Source organism: Venturia canescens, chromosome 1 (assembly GCF_019457755.1).
Source record: "Venturia canescens isolate UGA chromosome 1, ASM1945775v1, whole genome shotgun sequence".
NCBI lineage: Eukaryota > Metazoa > Arthropoda > Insecta > Hymenoptera > Ichneumonidae > Venturia > Venturia canescens.
Window position 1 is genome coordinate 14,372,668 of NC_057421.1, and position 15,015 is coordinate 14,387,682.

At 35.5% G+C, this 15,015-nt stretch overlaps 4 protein-coding genes and 1 long non-coding RNA gene across 10 annotated transcripts; 3 read left to right on the forward strand and 2 right to left on the reverse strand.

Moving 5' to 3' along the window:
- Positions 1 to 124: 124 nt before the first annotated feature.
- On the forward strand, positions 125 to 3,906 carry LOC122407290 (tubulin epsilon chain-like). Of its 2 annotated transcripts, none has more exons than XM_043413415.1 (9): positions 125 to 236; positions 348 to 430; positions 950 to 1,182; positions 1,330 to 1,445; positions 1,516 to 1,956; positions 2,607 to 2,753; positions 2,826 to 2,975; positions 3,275 to 3,449; positions 3,679 to 3,906. In XM_043413415.1, the coding sequence occupies exons 2-9, from the start codon at positions 406 to 408 to the stop codon at positions 3,823 to 3,825; spliced, it is 1,434 nt and encodes a 477-aa protein (XP_043269350.1). In that variant the 5' UTR covers positions 125 to 236; positions 348 to 405; the 3' UTR covers positions 3,826 to 3,906. The 2 variants fall into 2 exon arrangements, with proteins under 2 accessions (XP_043269350.1, XP_043269360.1); XM_043413425.1 differs by having other exon boundaries at positions 953 to 1,182.
- On the reverse strand, positions 3,818 to 5,629 carry Vps60 (vacuolar protein sorting 60). The gene is made up of 4 exons (XM_043413497.1): positions 5,424 to 5,629; positions 4,936 to 5,253; positions 4,329 to 4,556; positions 3,818 to 4,253 (listed from the first exon to the last, which is right to left on the reverse strand). The coding sequence occupies exons 1-4, from the start codon at positions 5,490 to 5,492 to the stop codon at positions 4,203 to 4,205; spliced, it is 666 nt and encodes a 221-aa protein (XP_043269432.1). The 5' UTR covers positions 5,493 to 5,629; the 3' UTR covers positions 3,818 to 4,202.
- A 475-nt stretch (positions 5,630 to 6,104) lies between these two features.
- On the forward strand, positions 6,105 to 6,677 carry LOC122407347 (uncharacterized). Its single transcript, XR_006260186.1, has 3 exons — positions 6,105 to 6,166; positions 6,287 to 6,420; positions 6,602 to 6,677. It is a non-coding gene; the product is annotated as an uncharacterized lncRNA (long non-coding RNA).
- Positions 6,160 to 9,008, reverse strand: LOC122407312 (protein lifeguard 2-like). Of its 4 annotated transcripts, XM_043413460.1 has the most exons (9): positions 8,975 to 9,008; positions 8,717 to 8,872; positions 8,223 to 8,249; positions 7,943 to 8,141; positions 7,448 to 7,737; positions 7,282 to 7,372; positions 6,945 to 7,070; positions 6,599 to 6,748; positions 6,160 to 6,443 (listed from the first exon to the last, which is right to left on the reverse strand). In XM_043413460.1, the coding sequence occupies exons 3-9, from the start codon at positions 8,246 to 8,248 to the stop codon at positions 6,288 to 6,290; spliced, it is 1,038 nt and encodes a 345-aa protein (XP_043269395.1). In that variant the 5' UTR covers position 8,249; positions 8,717 to 8,872; positions 8,975 to 9,008; the 3' UTR covers positions 6,160 to 6,287. The 4 variants fall into 4 exon arrangements, with proteins under 4 accessions (XP_043269395.1, XP_043269405.1, XP_043269388.1 ...); XM_043413470.1 differs by lacking the exon at positions 8,717 to 8,872 and having other exon boundaries at positions 8,975 to 8,992; XM_043413453.1 differs by lacking the exon at positions 8,975 to 9,008 and having other exon boundaries at positions 8,717 to 8,894.
- A 1,780-nt stretch (positions 9,009 to 10,788) lies between these two features.
- LOC122407278 (uncharacterized) lies at positions 10,789 to 14,567 on the forward strand. 2 transcript variants are annotated; one of them, XM_043413404.1, is made up of 2 exons: positions 10,789 to 11,891; positions 12,375 to 14,567. In XM_043413404.1, the coding sequence occupies exons 1-2, from the start codon at positions 11,869 to 11,871 to the stop codon at positions 14,284 to 14,286; spliced, it is 1,935 nt and encodes a 644-aa protein (XP_043269339.1). In that variant the 5' UTR covers positions 10,789 to 11,868; the 3' UTR covers positions 14,287 to 14,567. The 2 variants fall into 2 exon arrangements, with proteins under 2 accessions (XP_043269339.1, XP_043269330.1); XM_043413395.1 differs by having other exon boundaries at positions 10,789 to 11,171; positions 11,546 to 14,567.
- The last annotated feature ends 448 nt before the right edge of the window (positions 14,568 to 15,015 follow it).

Consider the following 15,015-nt stretch of genomic DNA (forward strand, 5'->3'; position numbering starts at 1 on the left):
CAATCACCGCGGACATGAGTCGTGACTGATTATCGAACGATATCTTCAATGTATATAATCAATCTACAGATAATATCAAGTGTCCACGAAATTTCAAAGCGCGGCGAAACTCGACTCCGTACAGTACATCTGTCGAAACAACAGCTGCGAATTAAAAAAAGCGCGCGAGGATGCGGCGGAGCAACGCGTTCACAAACGCACACACGACACTAAGGGCGGGTTGTTCCAACTTATAGGTAAGCCTATCTGACAGTTAAAGTTTAAAGGTCTACAAGTCAATGCTTTTACCCACCAGATAAGCTACCTAGAAGTTGGAACAACCCGCCCTAAGTCCGTTTTTTCTTCAGGACTGGTGACTGGTTTTTATTTTCCTTTGCTTGCCTGGTTGAAAATTCTTATCTGGTTATGAGTCAGTTCATTACGGTACAAGGTTAGTGATTACTGCTTTGTATTATAATTCCTTTGTATTGTTTTGTTAGAATCATTCCTGATAAACTACACTGTTGCGAGCCGATTTTTCTCGAAAGAGGAAAGATGACAAAAACCCATCGGTGGTTTCATGGCATTTTTTCTTGATAATTGTATTTTTAAATAAAAAATCGACGTCAATTAAAGATTTTTCTCATTCATTCGTTTTTTAATATGAAAAATGTGTAAAGCATAGAAAATTCTCGAAAATAAGATAAAACGTACAACTCAATTGTTAAGAGAATAATTTCCGCGGGAAAACAGGAAGTCTTTTAGCAACGCACGCGCACCTGCGAATTTCTTCGAGCTCGGTCCAACGTCCCAATCTGAATTCGCAAGTCGTGAACGACTTTGAAAATCTAAAAATTACAAAACTTTAATAACAAATGTGGATAATTTATCCTTGAATCATCTGAATTTCCAGTTCCATCTCAATTTTTACGAAAAAGTTCTATTTGCGAACAAATTTTATGCTTTTTAGTAGGGCAATGTGGGAATCAAGTAGGAGGAGCTTTTTGGCCACTTGCATTACACGAGCACGGAATAGAAACAACCTCATCGGGAATGAAATTTCTGAAGATCCAACGGGATCACATAAAACATATCGATGACCTGTCCGACGCTTTTGACAGTTTTTTCCACGTACCAGGAAATGCCAAACACCTTTCTTTCAAACAAATATCAGATTTGGTTTCTGCCAAAGTCAAAGCAAGGGTAACGATCTAAATGAATAAAAAAAAAATGTATGGAGCGAAGACGCTCTTTCTTTATGGTGTTGATATTTTGTAACGTCTCTATAACCTTGAAATAAGTTTGTACACAGGAAAACATCTTTGAATATGTTCGTTCTCTATATCGCAGGCAGTTTTAATAGATATGGAGGACAGCGTTGTTTCGCGGTTCAAACAAGGTCCTCTACGAAAATTGTTCGATCAAACTTGCACAATCACAAATTATCCAGGTTCTGGTAACAATTGGTACGGATATTTATATATTGTCATAAAATATAAAAATAAGCAATATGGATGGTCAAACGGGTGCTTTCAGGGCAGTAGGGTACCATACTCATGGGCAGGCTTATTACGATAAAATTGAGGAAGCAATCAGAAAGACCGCAGAGAGGTGTAACAGTCTTCATGGATTTTTGATGTTGCATTCACTCGGAGGAGGAACCGGTTCAGGTCTCGGAACTTCGACTCTAAAATTATTGAACGACAATTATCCGGAAGTCGACAGATTCGTTTCTTGTGTTTATCCTGCTGGCAATCAGGATGTTGTCACTGCACCGTACAATGTTCTATTAGCAACTGCAAAACTAGTGGAACACGCCACCTGCGTTTTTCCGGCTGACAATAGCGCTCTGTTCGACATATGCAACTCTGAGCTGCAAAAACGAGATAACAGGGATCAGCACGAGTACAATGCTACTGGACAACCCTTTCAAGATATGAACAGTGTTATTGTCAACATGCTGCTACATCTCACGAGGTACGTCGCGTGAGAGAAAAACGTATTAATAAATTTATTTTTAAAAACTTATAAAAAATTATTTTCAATCGGACGCATTAATAAATTAATTAAATTCTAAAATATGAATTAAATTGGAGAGTTGATAACGATGAAAATTGAAAAGTATTTAAGGAGGATGGCTACCGACGATACAGTATTGCCATGCTAAACCATGTTAAATACATTAAAAATTTCAAAATGATAAGAATTTAATAAAATTTGGTGAACCATATTCTTTAGGGCCAAATTTGACAATACAAATTTTTTAAGATTTTTCTTCTGTACAGCTATCGAGTAATTGATCACTAAAGTTCAAGTGTATAAGCATAGCGTTTCCATATATATAGGTATACATTCCGGGCATAAGAAATCTGCTTTAATGGGTAATTATTCGATAACTAAGCAGAAGAAAATTTTGAAAAAAATGGTGTCTTCGTACTTGATGTTGAAGAATATTATCACCAAATTTGATCAATTTCTTATCATTTTGACGAGTGTAGCCACCCTCCTTAAAGAAAAGTGTACTTGAAATTTTATTTAAAAAAATATGATTTATTGGAAAATGATATTGAATATGACTCAATTTTTTTTCAACTTTTCGGTCATGTGTCGACGAATGGTGTTTTCAGTGGTGCAAGATTTCCTGGGAGTTTGAATACGGATATGAACGAGATTGCTACAAATTTAGTAGCTTATCCAAAATTGCATTATATATATAGCAGTGTTAGTCCGATATCCCTCACCGCATCAACAGTATCGACAGCTCATGGAGCCAAGTACGAGATCAATTATCCTTGCCGAGAACTATTTTTCATTTCATAAACAAGCATATTTTATTATAATTTCAGATTACAAGACGAGCTTTTCAGTAACGCCTGGTCTAGAAAAAATCAATTACTTAAAATTGATCCTTTAAGTCCAAATTCAGTGATAATAGGCAGCGCTCACATTGCGAGAGGGAATGCATCGTTAACAGATATAAGAAGAAATATTGAAAGGTTAATATAACAACGTGAGAATTATTGAACTGCGCTTAGTTATTTATCAGTTTTCCATCATTCAATTTGAATTTACCTTTTGTATTCTGTTAAGTTTGTCCAATTCTACGCAGATTAATTCAAGTCATTTCCAATCGGAAAAAACATTTTTTAAATTTCCTATTGAACTGAATAAAAAATCATGAAAATTCATGTTTCTGAGTTAATAACTTTGAATAGATACATATGCAAGACACTCTTGTTTTTACGATGAAAACATCAAGCAGTAAAAGCTCCAAAGCGAATTATTTTCTGTGTAGATTTCAGACTAGGGCAAAATTCACGACATGGAGTAAAGAAGCAACCAAAATTGGCATGTGTTCTGTACCTCCGGCCGGACACACAGCTTCTCTTCTGTGCCTGCTCAATTCTTCTTCAATGTCATCGATGTTGAAGGATCTGACAATACAATTCGATCGACTGTACCAAAGAAAAGTACGAAATTTTAATGCGCAATTAATGAAACTATATCTAAAAAAAACACTCAAAACATACTTTACCTCTCATATATTTGTTTACTCCAGGCACAATCTTTTGAACTTGAATTTTTACTTTCATCAAAGAATTTTGTTCGAGGAAACATTTATTTCCATATTTGTTTATACGTAATAATGCAACTGTAGCAACTATTGAGTTGTAATCATTAAACAACTTTTTTTGACAGGCTCATGTGCACCACTACCTAGAAATCGATGGGTTTGAGGAAGCAGATTTTGAGAATTCTAGATCAGAGGTGCTTTCTGTATGCGAGCGTTATGCTGAATTATCAACTCAAAAATCGTCTAACGTATCTCGACTTAAAGTCATTTGATCACTGACTTTATTAATTTTTGTATTCTACTCACATAACATAAAGCTATCGTAATAAAAATTGTACATATACATAAAGATATATTATATTTTATATAATATTATATTCAGATAAAGTTGAAATTGTGTTCAAGCATTATAATTTCTTTTTGTTTTCAGTTTGCGCAAGTTAAAAGCGGCACGAGTGGAAACATCCATTAGAAATCAATTATTTGTCCCTGCCTCTTTTTCAGGATTACTAATGTGCTCGAAATTAAGCATTGCAACTCTGATGGTCAAAGAGTAAAGTGTCTTTGGACAAGCTTGCAGGAATCCGCTCGTTTTTTTCTTCTTTTTTTGTTTCTTTTTCGTAATGAATTCTTTGTCAACTGGTGTAACTTAGCTAGCTGATATCTGGGGCAACCCAAATTCATCCACCAATACTCCATCCTGAAAAAAATAAAAACAGAAAAATCAATAAGATCAAGATTAAAGTCTAATGATATTCTTGATGTATCTATTAACCTTGTTCCTGATTGAACTCGCGCCAGGCTCTCTGTCAGGAGCACTAGGAGCTTTTATCGCATCGTCCAAATACGATGTATCGGTATCCAGAGCAAGATCATCACCAAGAGCGTCCAACTCGGCTGCGAGTTCGTCGTCATCGATTTCAGGCATTCCGTAACTTCGACCCATCGCCTCTTGAACTTCGTCCGCTTGTTCCAACATATCGGCAAGATCATCTTGCATATCCTGAAAAAATATTCGGTTTTCTATTTATTCATAAGGACCTTGTTGATCACAGAGACAATAGATGATCAAAGAACTTTCTACGAATCATAGTCCAATACAATATTGAGTTTCACACATCTCCAAAGTCGTACTTAGGCAAAGAATGATTCTTATAAGATACAGCCAGTAACATTTTATTTTGAAGTTTTCTTGTTCATGCAACATTTTCTATGTCCAGAATTTATTTGAGAGTAATAATTTAGTGAATCATTTTTCATCACACTCCTGTAGAGAATGTTACATATACCAAGCAAAAAATCATACATCCCATGGAGATGAGTCAATACTATTTCTGGAAAATTATGAATGACAATTGATAAATACAGAAATAAGAATATACCTCTATGTGGTCGATGTTTATGTTTTTAAATTCTTTCTGCATTTGTTTCACACCTTCCTTCATAGCGGCAACAGTTGCATGAGTATCTTTTAGCGTTTGAGTAGCGTAATTAGCTTGTTCCATGTTGAATGCTTGTTGTCTCAAATTATCAATTTGCGCCTCATACATTTTACGCTGCTTGAGAACTCGCATGGCTTTGGCTTTGACAGCATTTTTGGCAGGTCCGTCCCGCATTTTGACCATTTGGTCTTTATACTTTTTGAGCTCTGCATCTAATCGCGCAACTTTTTTCTCGGCCGAATCGGCTCTACCATCAACCTGACACGTGATAAATAGGTATTAAAAATGTGTGAAAATCTATTTCATGGGGTTAAAAGAATAGTTCTTAACAAATTATGTTAGAAGGTATGATTAGAAAAATCCTGAAATTAGAAATGACGCAAGGTCAATACATAACCTATGAAATTATTACGTTGCAAGAATCTTACCCCAGCTATACAGTCAGTGATACTTGGACCCGGTTCTTTGGGTTTAGCACGCCCAAATAGTCGATTCATGGTCGTACTTATAAATTCCCGACTTCAAGTAATCGAAAAGAAAAATTATTTATTTAAATGTCACTTGAGCAAAATTCTCAAGTCGTAAATTGAATTGTCTTGTAGAAACGTCAATTCAGCCGTTTAACCATAGATTGAAAAAAGTACCTAGAGGTATAAGTATACATATTTCGGAGTGCGGGAATCGGGAATCACGGTTCAAAGTGACGGAAATTTTTTTTTATCCTTCACAAGCAGAGATGAGAACCATTTGGCGGGAAATTCGGAAACTCAAAATTCAAGCAACAATCGTAACTAGCAAAGGTTCTGGTAAGAAGAAAGAACAGATGTATAGAAGTGCTGAGGCCATGGGCTGAGGGGGCTGAGGCCTTTTGGTGTCGTCGATTGTTGGAAGACATTGAAGACGTTTTTATAAATTGGTGAAATTCATCATCATAGTACACAATATAAGTTCTAAAAATAAAAACTGATGGCGCGATCGTCAAGAATTAAAGGAATATAAAATTCATCAAGTGCGTATGCAAGTGAAATAATTTGACAAATGCTCGGAACAGAGGTTCGTGACTTTCTAAATGTTCTTTCACATACAATTACCAGACTATTAAGAATCTCGAAAAAATGATGCCGTTGAACGCAAATCAAATGCTCACTAGAATAAAGTACAAAATAATTGAGTAAGTCAATTTATCAATCAATGATTGAACCTCACTTTTACGGAGTCCACAAATATATGTATATAAAAATGAAGAATATCTTCGAAACTCATGTACAAATGTGTCTGTATTAACTTGAAGTTTACGAGCTCGATTGGGTGCCACTCATAAACATAAGAAGATATCGATACAGTCCCATGATATCCACATAAAGTTGAGTTGTAGCAAAGATTACTTCGTTAGGACTAAGCTCCAATTTTCTGCCACCCATAATGGTTTGTATGTCAAAGTAGAGATACTGCAGAATAAAAATAACAGATTGCACTTTAAATATGGATATTAGAGTGGAGGGAATAAATTAAATTTTCTTATATCATATGCACATTTTTTAATAAAACAGTGATGAATGATAAGTATGATTTCTATTTCATATTAATTCATATTGATATTAACCAGTGAAAACACAAGTGCTCCCAGGATACCAATTATCGTTATGATGAGTTTGACTCGTGTGAACATCAGCGTGAATATCAGTACAAAAATTGATATTGTACAGACAAGTACAAAAATGCCAAGTAATCCAGCATGCTTTGTACAATCAAACTGAAAGAAAACAATGATCCTCATTAATTTTTAAAGAAAATTTTCACATATAAACTAATGTACCTAAGAAAACACAATTTTCTAGTAAAACCTGTAAGTGACTCGTAGAATGTTACATCAAAAATATTTTTTTTTACTTACAAATTGCAAAAAATTTTATATAAAAGAATTTTTATATAAAAAATACAATGCACACCTTGCAACAAGCTGCAGCGATTGTCAGTATTAATGACACTGATGCAGTGAGCCCCATCGTTATGAGCATTATTTCAACATCAAAGTGCACAGTTACATAGGCGGATAAATGTGACTCTGCAAGTGTCTGGAAGAATGACGAATTTCTTTATTTCAAATTTGGAGTGTTACGTATCTCGGATAACTGAAAGTTCTGCACAATCGAATCGACGGTGCCAACTTTTATCAGTTCATCATTTCATCGATGCAATTCTTCTAAATTTATTTTTCATATTCTTCATCCTTCATGAAGTACAAACTTTTTCTTCAGTTGTCAAAAATGCTGATTTCAAGCTCACCAATAATATAAGACAAATTCCACCCCATCCAGATTGTTGTCTTCCACATTCAGATAAAGATATTGTACAATAGGATGTCATGAAAATAATTCTAGAAAAGCAATATTTTTATATACACACAGAAATGTTGTAATTATAAATAGAATACACACCTTCACTTACTTACAAGGCAAAAACCCACAGGTACCAATGTTCTTTTATGAAAATGTTTGCTGGCTCGTGAAACATGAAGAATGAAATGTAGAAACTTGTGAAGAGAAATTGTAGGAAAAGTAAGAAGAAGACTTTTTTCACAAAAGCTCTTCTCACTTTAATATTTTTGAATGCAGCGTGGTATTCATCTTCGGGTGGCTCAGTAGCTCGTTGTTGCATCTCTATCCAGGCTCTATAAATTTCACGATTCTGATGTTCTCGCTGAAGAACCATGCTATCGGTCACTGTGACAGTATATGGACCCTGGTTCATATCGAACATTGACAAATCATGAAACTTTTATGAAAAATTATATGTAAAATCAGAACATTTTGAATGCACGTATATAAAACGTTAATTTTGTACGTTCGTACCATCATTTTGTGAATCAAATGCAATGTTCTTTCTTAAAATGGAAAGGGTCATTTTACTGGTTACTAGGATTATGATTGAAAGTTAAGTTTGTTACCGTTTTGATTTTTTGACCTTTTGTCAAAGGTGGCAAGTACGGTGGGCCACCCAATAGCATCGGAATCACCTGTTGCGCTTGTCCAATTCTTTGTTCCGCATCTTCATAACCATGAGGTGAATTTGGTAAATATTGAGACGGCTGCTCTCTTGGAACTTGAGTCGGATACGAAGGTGGCGCATGATCAGAAACTTTCTGTCTGAACATCGAAAAGTATTTTTCACGTAATCCAAAGGTTTTCAATACAAAATGGAAAATAGTTACTTCGTCTGCTACTCACCCGCCGCTTGGATAGCGTTCTCCCATTCTAAACAGATTATTCGTTGTAAAAAAGTTTCAAAATAATGATGTATCCAATCGTGAATTTTGTGAAGGTTTTTTTTACGGACTGCAGTTTGACATGGCGAACGAAACAAAAGAAAACATTGAACACACACGCATATACTACAGGCGCGTTCAGGGAGTCGCTGTTTGCGCTACAAACGCTAACGCTATCGTTGAATGATATTACTATATCTTTTAGCGTAAATAGCGACTCCTCGAACGCGCCTTATGTCATGTATCTTCCCGAAACTTTAGATACCCGGAAGAGTTATTTCGTACTTTTTCGTAACAACAATCGTGATGAGCGACTATTGTAGGTTCTACAAGCGAAGTGAGTTACATATAGAAGCATCATTTTTTCAATCATACGTTAAATTTTCAAAATTTCCCTTTCAATTTCGGAATCTGTTTCTCACTGATTATTACGCGTTATTAAATAACGAAACTTACATGAATTTACGCAATAATATTTCATTCTTTTTTTGCTCTGTTAATTAATTCTTTGATAATATTTTTCCTTATTTCACTCTGGCCAATAGTAGTGGAAAAATAATCTACAAGAGTCGTAAATCTTATCGTTGAAAGGAATCTTTAGAATTAATTTTCCTGAAAAAATACACTCGTATAGTTTAATTTCTTTCATACACTCGTCACATTCAATTTTACGTGTTAAATGAACTTTTGTTAATGTAAATAAGAAAAACTTACCCAGCCGACTATAGTCGAGTTTCAATATGGTAAGTCCAGCATATTCAGAGTATATTTACTACTTAGCAATAAATTGAAGATGAAGATTAATCATACATTTTTTGCCACATTTCATAATATCGTAGTTTTATTAAATAATAATGAAACAGCTGAATTTATATTTATTTCGTTACCAATAAATACTGAGTGTGCACAAATCTTTTTCGAGATTCATGTTTTGTCGCTCATAGATCAATATCGTTTGGCATTCAAATGTTTTAATGAAGCATTATTTATCCACGCGCTGTTTAATTGGTGTTTATTTTCTTAATTTTCTTCATTTAAACCATACGAAAGTGGCGCTCACGATATTACGTCAAAATTTTCATTAATACAGAAGTATAAAAGCAACAGTGGTAGCTCGACGAAAAATAATCAGATGAAGGTCAGTACGAGCTTTGTGGCCTGAAATTAAATGATAAAATATTACGGAAGGTTATTTAAATTCTCAGACATTTTCGCATTATTCAGTTGTGGGCTCGTGGCACTGGATTTAATTCATTCACGGGAGTGCCTCTTCATTGGGGTTTGACAAGAGGGAATTCAAAATTCATCCTCCTCGTCGGTGGACACAAATCGAATGTTATCCAGCAAGAAATAATCGCAAGGCAACTTTTAAGGAAGTTGAGGCTGTACAGTCATTTTTTTTACCCAAAAGTGATGACCTGTACCTTTCAAAAGTTAGGCCAGTTTACAGTTTGGCAATGTTGCATACACTTTAAAGAAAAGTTGGGGAAAAAAAGACGAAAAACTGGTGAAAGCTCAGTCGAAAACACGAACAGTGACGATCCTAGCCTCAAAAAACTGCACGGAAAACAGATTATTATTAATATAATCTCAGCAAATCTCCTAATAAATCTGAAAAAAATTGACATTATTCGGCAAGCCTTGCTCATGTTGCCCAAAAAATTTCATATTTTTAGCATCATTTTTAACGGAGATATCACTGAATGTGTCTTGACTTCCATAAGATTACATGTTATTTGGCCCAAATTGTTATTGATTTTTCTCAGCAACGACGCTCCTAAACTGTCTGAAAATTTAACTGATTTTTTTTTACACTTCACTTTATAAGATGCAATCGGTTTAAAAGCGGTGACATCATTTTCATTCTAATGCCTCAACTTCCTTAACGAAGGAGCCTTCAAAGTGGACAATTCGAGCCTCATCTTGCTTTTTTTTTTTTTATTTATTTTTCTCTTCGAGCTGTTTATTGCGCACGGTACGTAATTTTGGAAATGCCCAATTTTTTATGATTTTCTCACTCCACGAAGGGACATCGTAGTTTTACAATTTATCGGCGAGATCTTCAAGGAGAATTTTGAGAGCTCCGATTGCGTTTTTTTGAAAAACCATCCCTGCGGAAAAAACATCGCAGGAGGTGTCTTTACAAGCAAAATTAAAGCTCTCGTTATGCCTTTTAGAAATTTCATTAATAAACTGTGAGATTACAATATTCTCAGAGCCTAGGAAGTGCATTTGGGAAGAGAGAAAATCATAGAAATTCTTTGCCTTTCTACTCCTATCAAAAGAACTGAAAAAGGAAGGAAATCGAGCTCGAATTATCTGCTTCAAAAGTTCGTAGGTTACATTGAACTTTACGAGTGTTTTTTGCTGACATATTCGATATTTCTCTGCCGAGGAAACTTGAAAGGTGGCCAATACTTTTGGCCAATGCTGTATGTCGTTTAAAACCGGTTTTTGCGTAAAAATTTCATTTGTTCCTATAGTGATATTACGTTACGAAATAATGTAACTGTTGTGCCCGTGGCAAAACCAAATGAGCAAGATCTCCAAAAATTTCTACGAAAATACTTGAATTGCTAAACCGGTAATTCACGAGTTTCAATCGACGAAAGAAGTCCGTCGAAGATGGTCAAGAATGGACAACTAATAGGAGGGGCAAATTCATAGCATTTTGGGGGAATCTGAAGAGTTAATAAGTAGGCATGATAGTTCCCAGATTATGCAGTCACCGACAATCCGTGAATAAAATAACATCGATAGGTCTCGAAGCAAACAACCCTCGACTTCGTGATCTTTTACTCAAGAAACTTACTGTCAATTTTTTTAACGTATTGAACTGGAATCAATGATTCCGAAAATTTTGTCCGTACTCGATAACTCGTGCTCACAAAACGGTCTTAGCTCGCAAAAGGTGAGGAAAGAAGTGCTCAAAATTTAAATCAGCCCTTCGGCTATCCTCTAAGATTTTTTGAAAATCGATTTTTTTTCCTTGTTTAAGCACACATTAAATAATATTTCATAAAATTATCGTTATGAAAAATCCTTCAGTACTCGATTTTTAAATTCGGGCGCAACCTTTCCTGACCCGCAATCGACTTGATGCTAAAATTCAATGCGCTTCCTGTATACAAGTCGACTGGACTCGTAACTCAAACAAATTTCAACCGATTCACTCGCCTTGATTTTAAATGTATATTTGAAATTTGTCATTTCGATAAAAAATCTCTAAATATGAATTATCATACATAATCGTGAGCACTTGGAATTTTAATCTCAACTCAATAGTTGGACGAGCAGCTGTCGGTTCGGCAGTTAATCTCCCAGGAACAAGGACGTGATCGAAAAAGTGCTGCGCCGTCTCGATTTTGATACTACGAAAAAATTATTCCGCGTTGTCAATTGCGCGGACAATAAAACTTCTATTTTATAACACTGATTTATAAAACGGTTTTGTTGAAAGACTTTAAAAAATACCGTTCATATGGAATAATCGGAAAGCTGGTCAATATCGCACGTGAAGACAGACCGATCGGCGTCGCAGACTGCCAATTATCGAGAGCGAATCGGAGAAAAGGAGTCGATAAAAAACTACGACAACATCGAGCGGTATGCGTTGGAAGATCATCGTACTGTAAGTGACGGAACAAATTTTAGTAACCCGCCGAAAGTAGAAACAACGAAGAACTCGTAATTCAAAGTTTTAAATTATCGCGACCTCTAAGACATTTTTTATCAAAAATTTTAAATACGTTTGTTCAAAGAAAACCTCAATTCAAAGCCTTTTCCAAAGCGTTAGGAAAAAAGTAGTTCAGACACTTCGAATCGAACTGCCACGTCGCTGTATTCTTTAACTACAATAGAAAAAATAGAGATCTTTTTTTCGCTGAAACAATTCTCGATCCTATGGCTTCAATCGTGGTAAAAACTAGATCATTTCAGAAGTTAAAATAATGATCGAAATGGCGAAAACAATGGAGGAACAATACCTCATTGAACATCGAAACAGCTCTTTCTACAGAGATACACATGAAATATTTGTAATGAATACACAAAACCAAAAAAACGAAAAAAAAACGAGACAGAAGACTGTTTTAAAGGCAAAACCATATTACAGGTGCGCGGTCCTGTGTGGATTGGTTTCCGGAGATGTTTCAGAGAAGAGAATCAAATTAAACGTCGAGGATTTGACTGACACGTCATGGTTTTACTATCATAAAATAGGATCCGTTCGATTAATCGAAAAAAGTTGGATACTCGCCTTCCAGTTGAGTGTGGACGTAATTGACGACAGAAAAGTACAGGTTGATAATGCTTATAAGGATCTGCAGCAGATATGTACCGATACGCAAGACAATCGTATCTGTACTCTGAGCGAAGATTTTTCGAATGCAACGGTAAAAGAATTCCACTCCAGAATCGATTGGTTTTACGCTGATATCGGAATAAGTGACGAAAGAGCAAATGAAGAATCGACGAACGATCCAAGAATAAGGGAGGTCACAGTAAGCGGAAATTCACTTGGTTACGATTTCGATAGAATAAGTAAACACATTGCAAAGAATACAACTGATGTTGAAAGGATGCGTGAACATTTGCTAATTATCGAAAGCTCACGGGATAAATATTATAAGAACATAGAAAAAAAATACGGCAATAACAGCCTGCAATTAACCGTAAGCAAACTGAAGGATAAAATGAATAAAGAACTTGACGCTTCTGACATATTGTTAGAAATCAACTTGATTTGGGACGAAATTAACGCAATAATAGATTACTTTACAGAAGAAATTAGAGGTTACTATGAACTCTCTAGGTATTTTATAAATGGAGCGATAGTTCCAGGGGTATTTACGGCAGAGGAGTTAGCAGAGCTTTTGGAAATAATGATCGCATTCGATATGCCAGAAAGTTTTAATTTTGTGGGCGATCCGAAGCAGAGCGAAAGTTTAATGGAATCAGCGCAAATCAGCTCGTATATTAGCAGAGAGGACATCACGTTAGTTATAAAATTTCCGCTGATCAATAGCGTTTCTTTGGAGATAAATAACGTGTATCCGTTACCCATGAGAACGGAAGAAAATGAATTTCAAATTATAGAACCATTCAGGAACCATATAATAGTAAATAAAAGTGAAAAAATTTATTTACCGATATCTTATGACGAATTCGAAAGAAGCATTGAAATAGATTCAGTATATTATTTACAAACAAACCAAAAAATACAAAAAATAAGTAAAAATAGTCCGTGTGAAATAATATCATACCTAGGAGAGCCACCCGAAGAACCTTCATGCAACAAAAAAAATATGAAATTTGAAAGTACGATAACAAGGTGTTTGCCGGAGGGACACGGCTGGCTGATGGTATCACCAAAAAAAAAACAAACTCAATTCGAGTGTCTCGGGGATAAAATAAATAAAACCATCTATTCAAACTCACTGGTTACTTCGAACAGTGACTGCTACCCTGTATTCGAAAGTTATAAATCTGAGAAATCTCCTGATAAACAACCGCATCCAGTTTCGAATGAAACTTTTTTTCCGCGCCGGTCAACATCTCGTACAACTCGTCCTCTTCCTCCGGTACCCACGTTTACGCCTTCATCATTTGATGTTGCACCGTTTACAACTTCTCACCCTCGGCACACGTATGCGCCTCCAAGATATTATGATGCACAGGCTGCGCATTATGCACCTCCTCTTACGTTTATGCATGATGCAGAGACTAAACTGGTACTCGTGGCGAATTATATCTATGAGGTCAAGCAGGTTATAGATCAACACCACGTAGAAAAGAAGAATTCGGATCCGAAACCAAACGACCCAAGCACCCAAACAAACCCCCTCAACTATTCATTAGGTTCGGCGACTTTCATATCGTCTCTTATATCAGCTACACTCATACTTACCAAATACAAGATGGCGCTACAAAGGTTTTTCAGGCGAGTAGCTCAAGTTAGCACTGCGATTGACCAAGCTCTGCAATCAAATCAGCCTAGGCCGGATCAGCAAAACACCAGAGTTTAGTTCGTAACACAATAAAATACCTAAAAAAAAACAAACAAAAATTTGAAAATGGGAATCCATCTATACAGATAAAATTGAAAAACACGTATGCACACACAGATATACGGAGATGGTTAGTCACGAAATCGAATCTAGATAATCCAGCCAATTTCCATACACCAATAAATAGCCGAAAACGTAGTTGCCTCCTTAAAGAGGGTGGCTAGGGACGATACACAATGTTGCCATGCTAAACCATGTTAAATACATAAAAAATTTCAAAATGATAAGAATTTAATAAAATTGGGTGAACATATTCTTTAGAGTTAAATTTGACAATACAAATTTTTTAAGATTTTTCTTCTACACAGTTATCGAGTAATTTATCATTAAAACTCACGTGTATAAGCATAGGGTTTCCATATATATATATATATATAGGTATACATTCCGGGCATAAGAAATCTGCTTTAATTAATGCGTAATTACTCGATAACTAAGCAGAAGAAAGTTTTGAAAAAAATTGTGTCTTCGCACTTGATGTTGAAGAACATTATCACCAAATTTAATCAATTTATTATCAATTTGACGAACGTAGCCACCCTCCTTAAGAGGGAAAGGAACGTTGTGGCAGTGCACACCGCAGCGACAGCACATAAAAACTTCTGAAGGATACTATGTAAATGCTTACATTGCTAAACCAGTGAATCGCCTGAGCCCATGAACGCTGAGATTTTTAACCATTTTGGG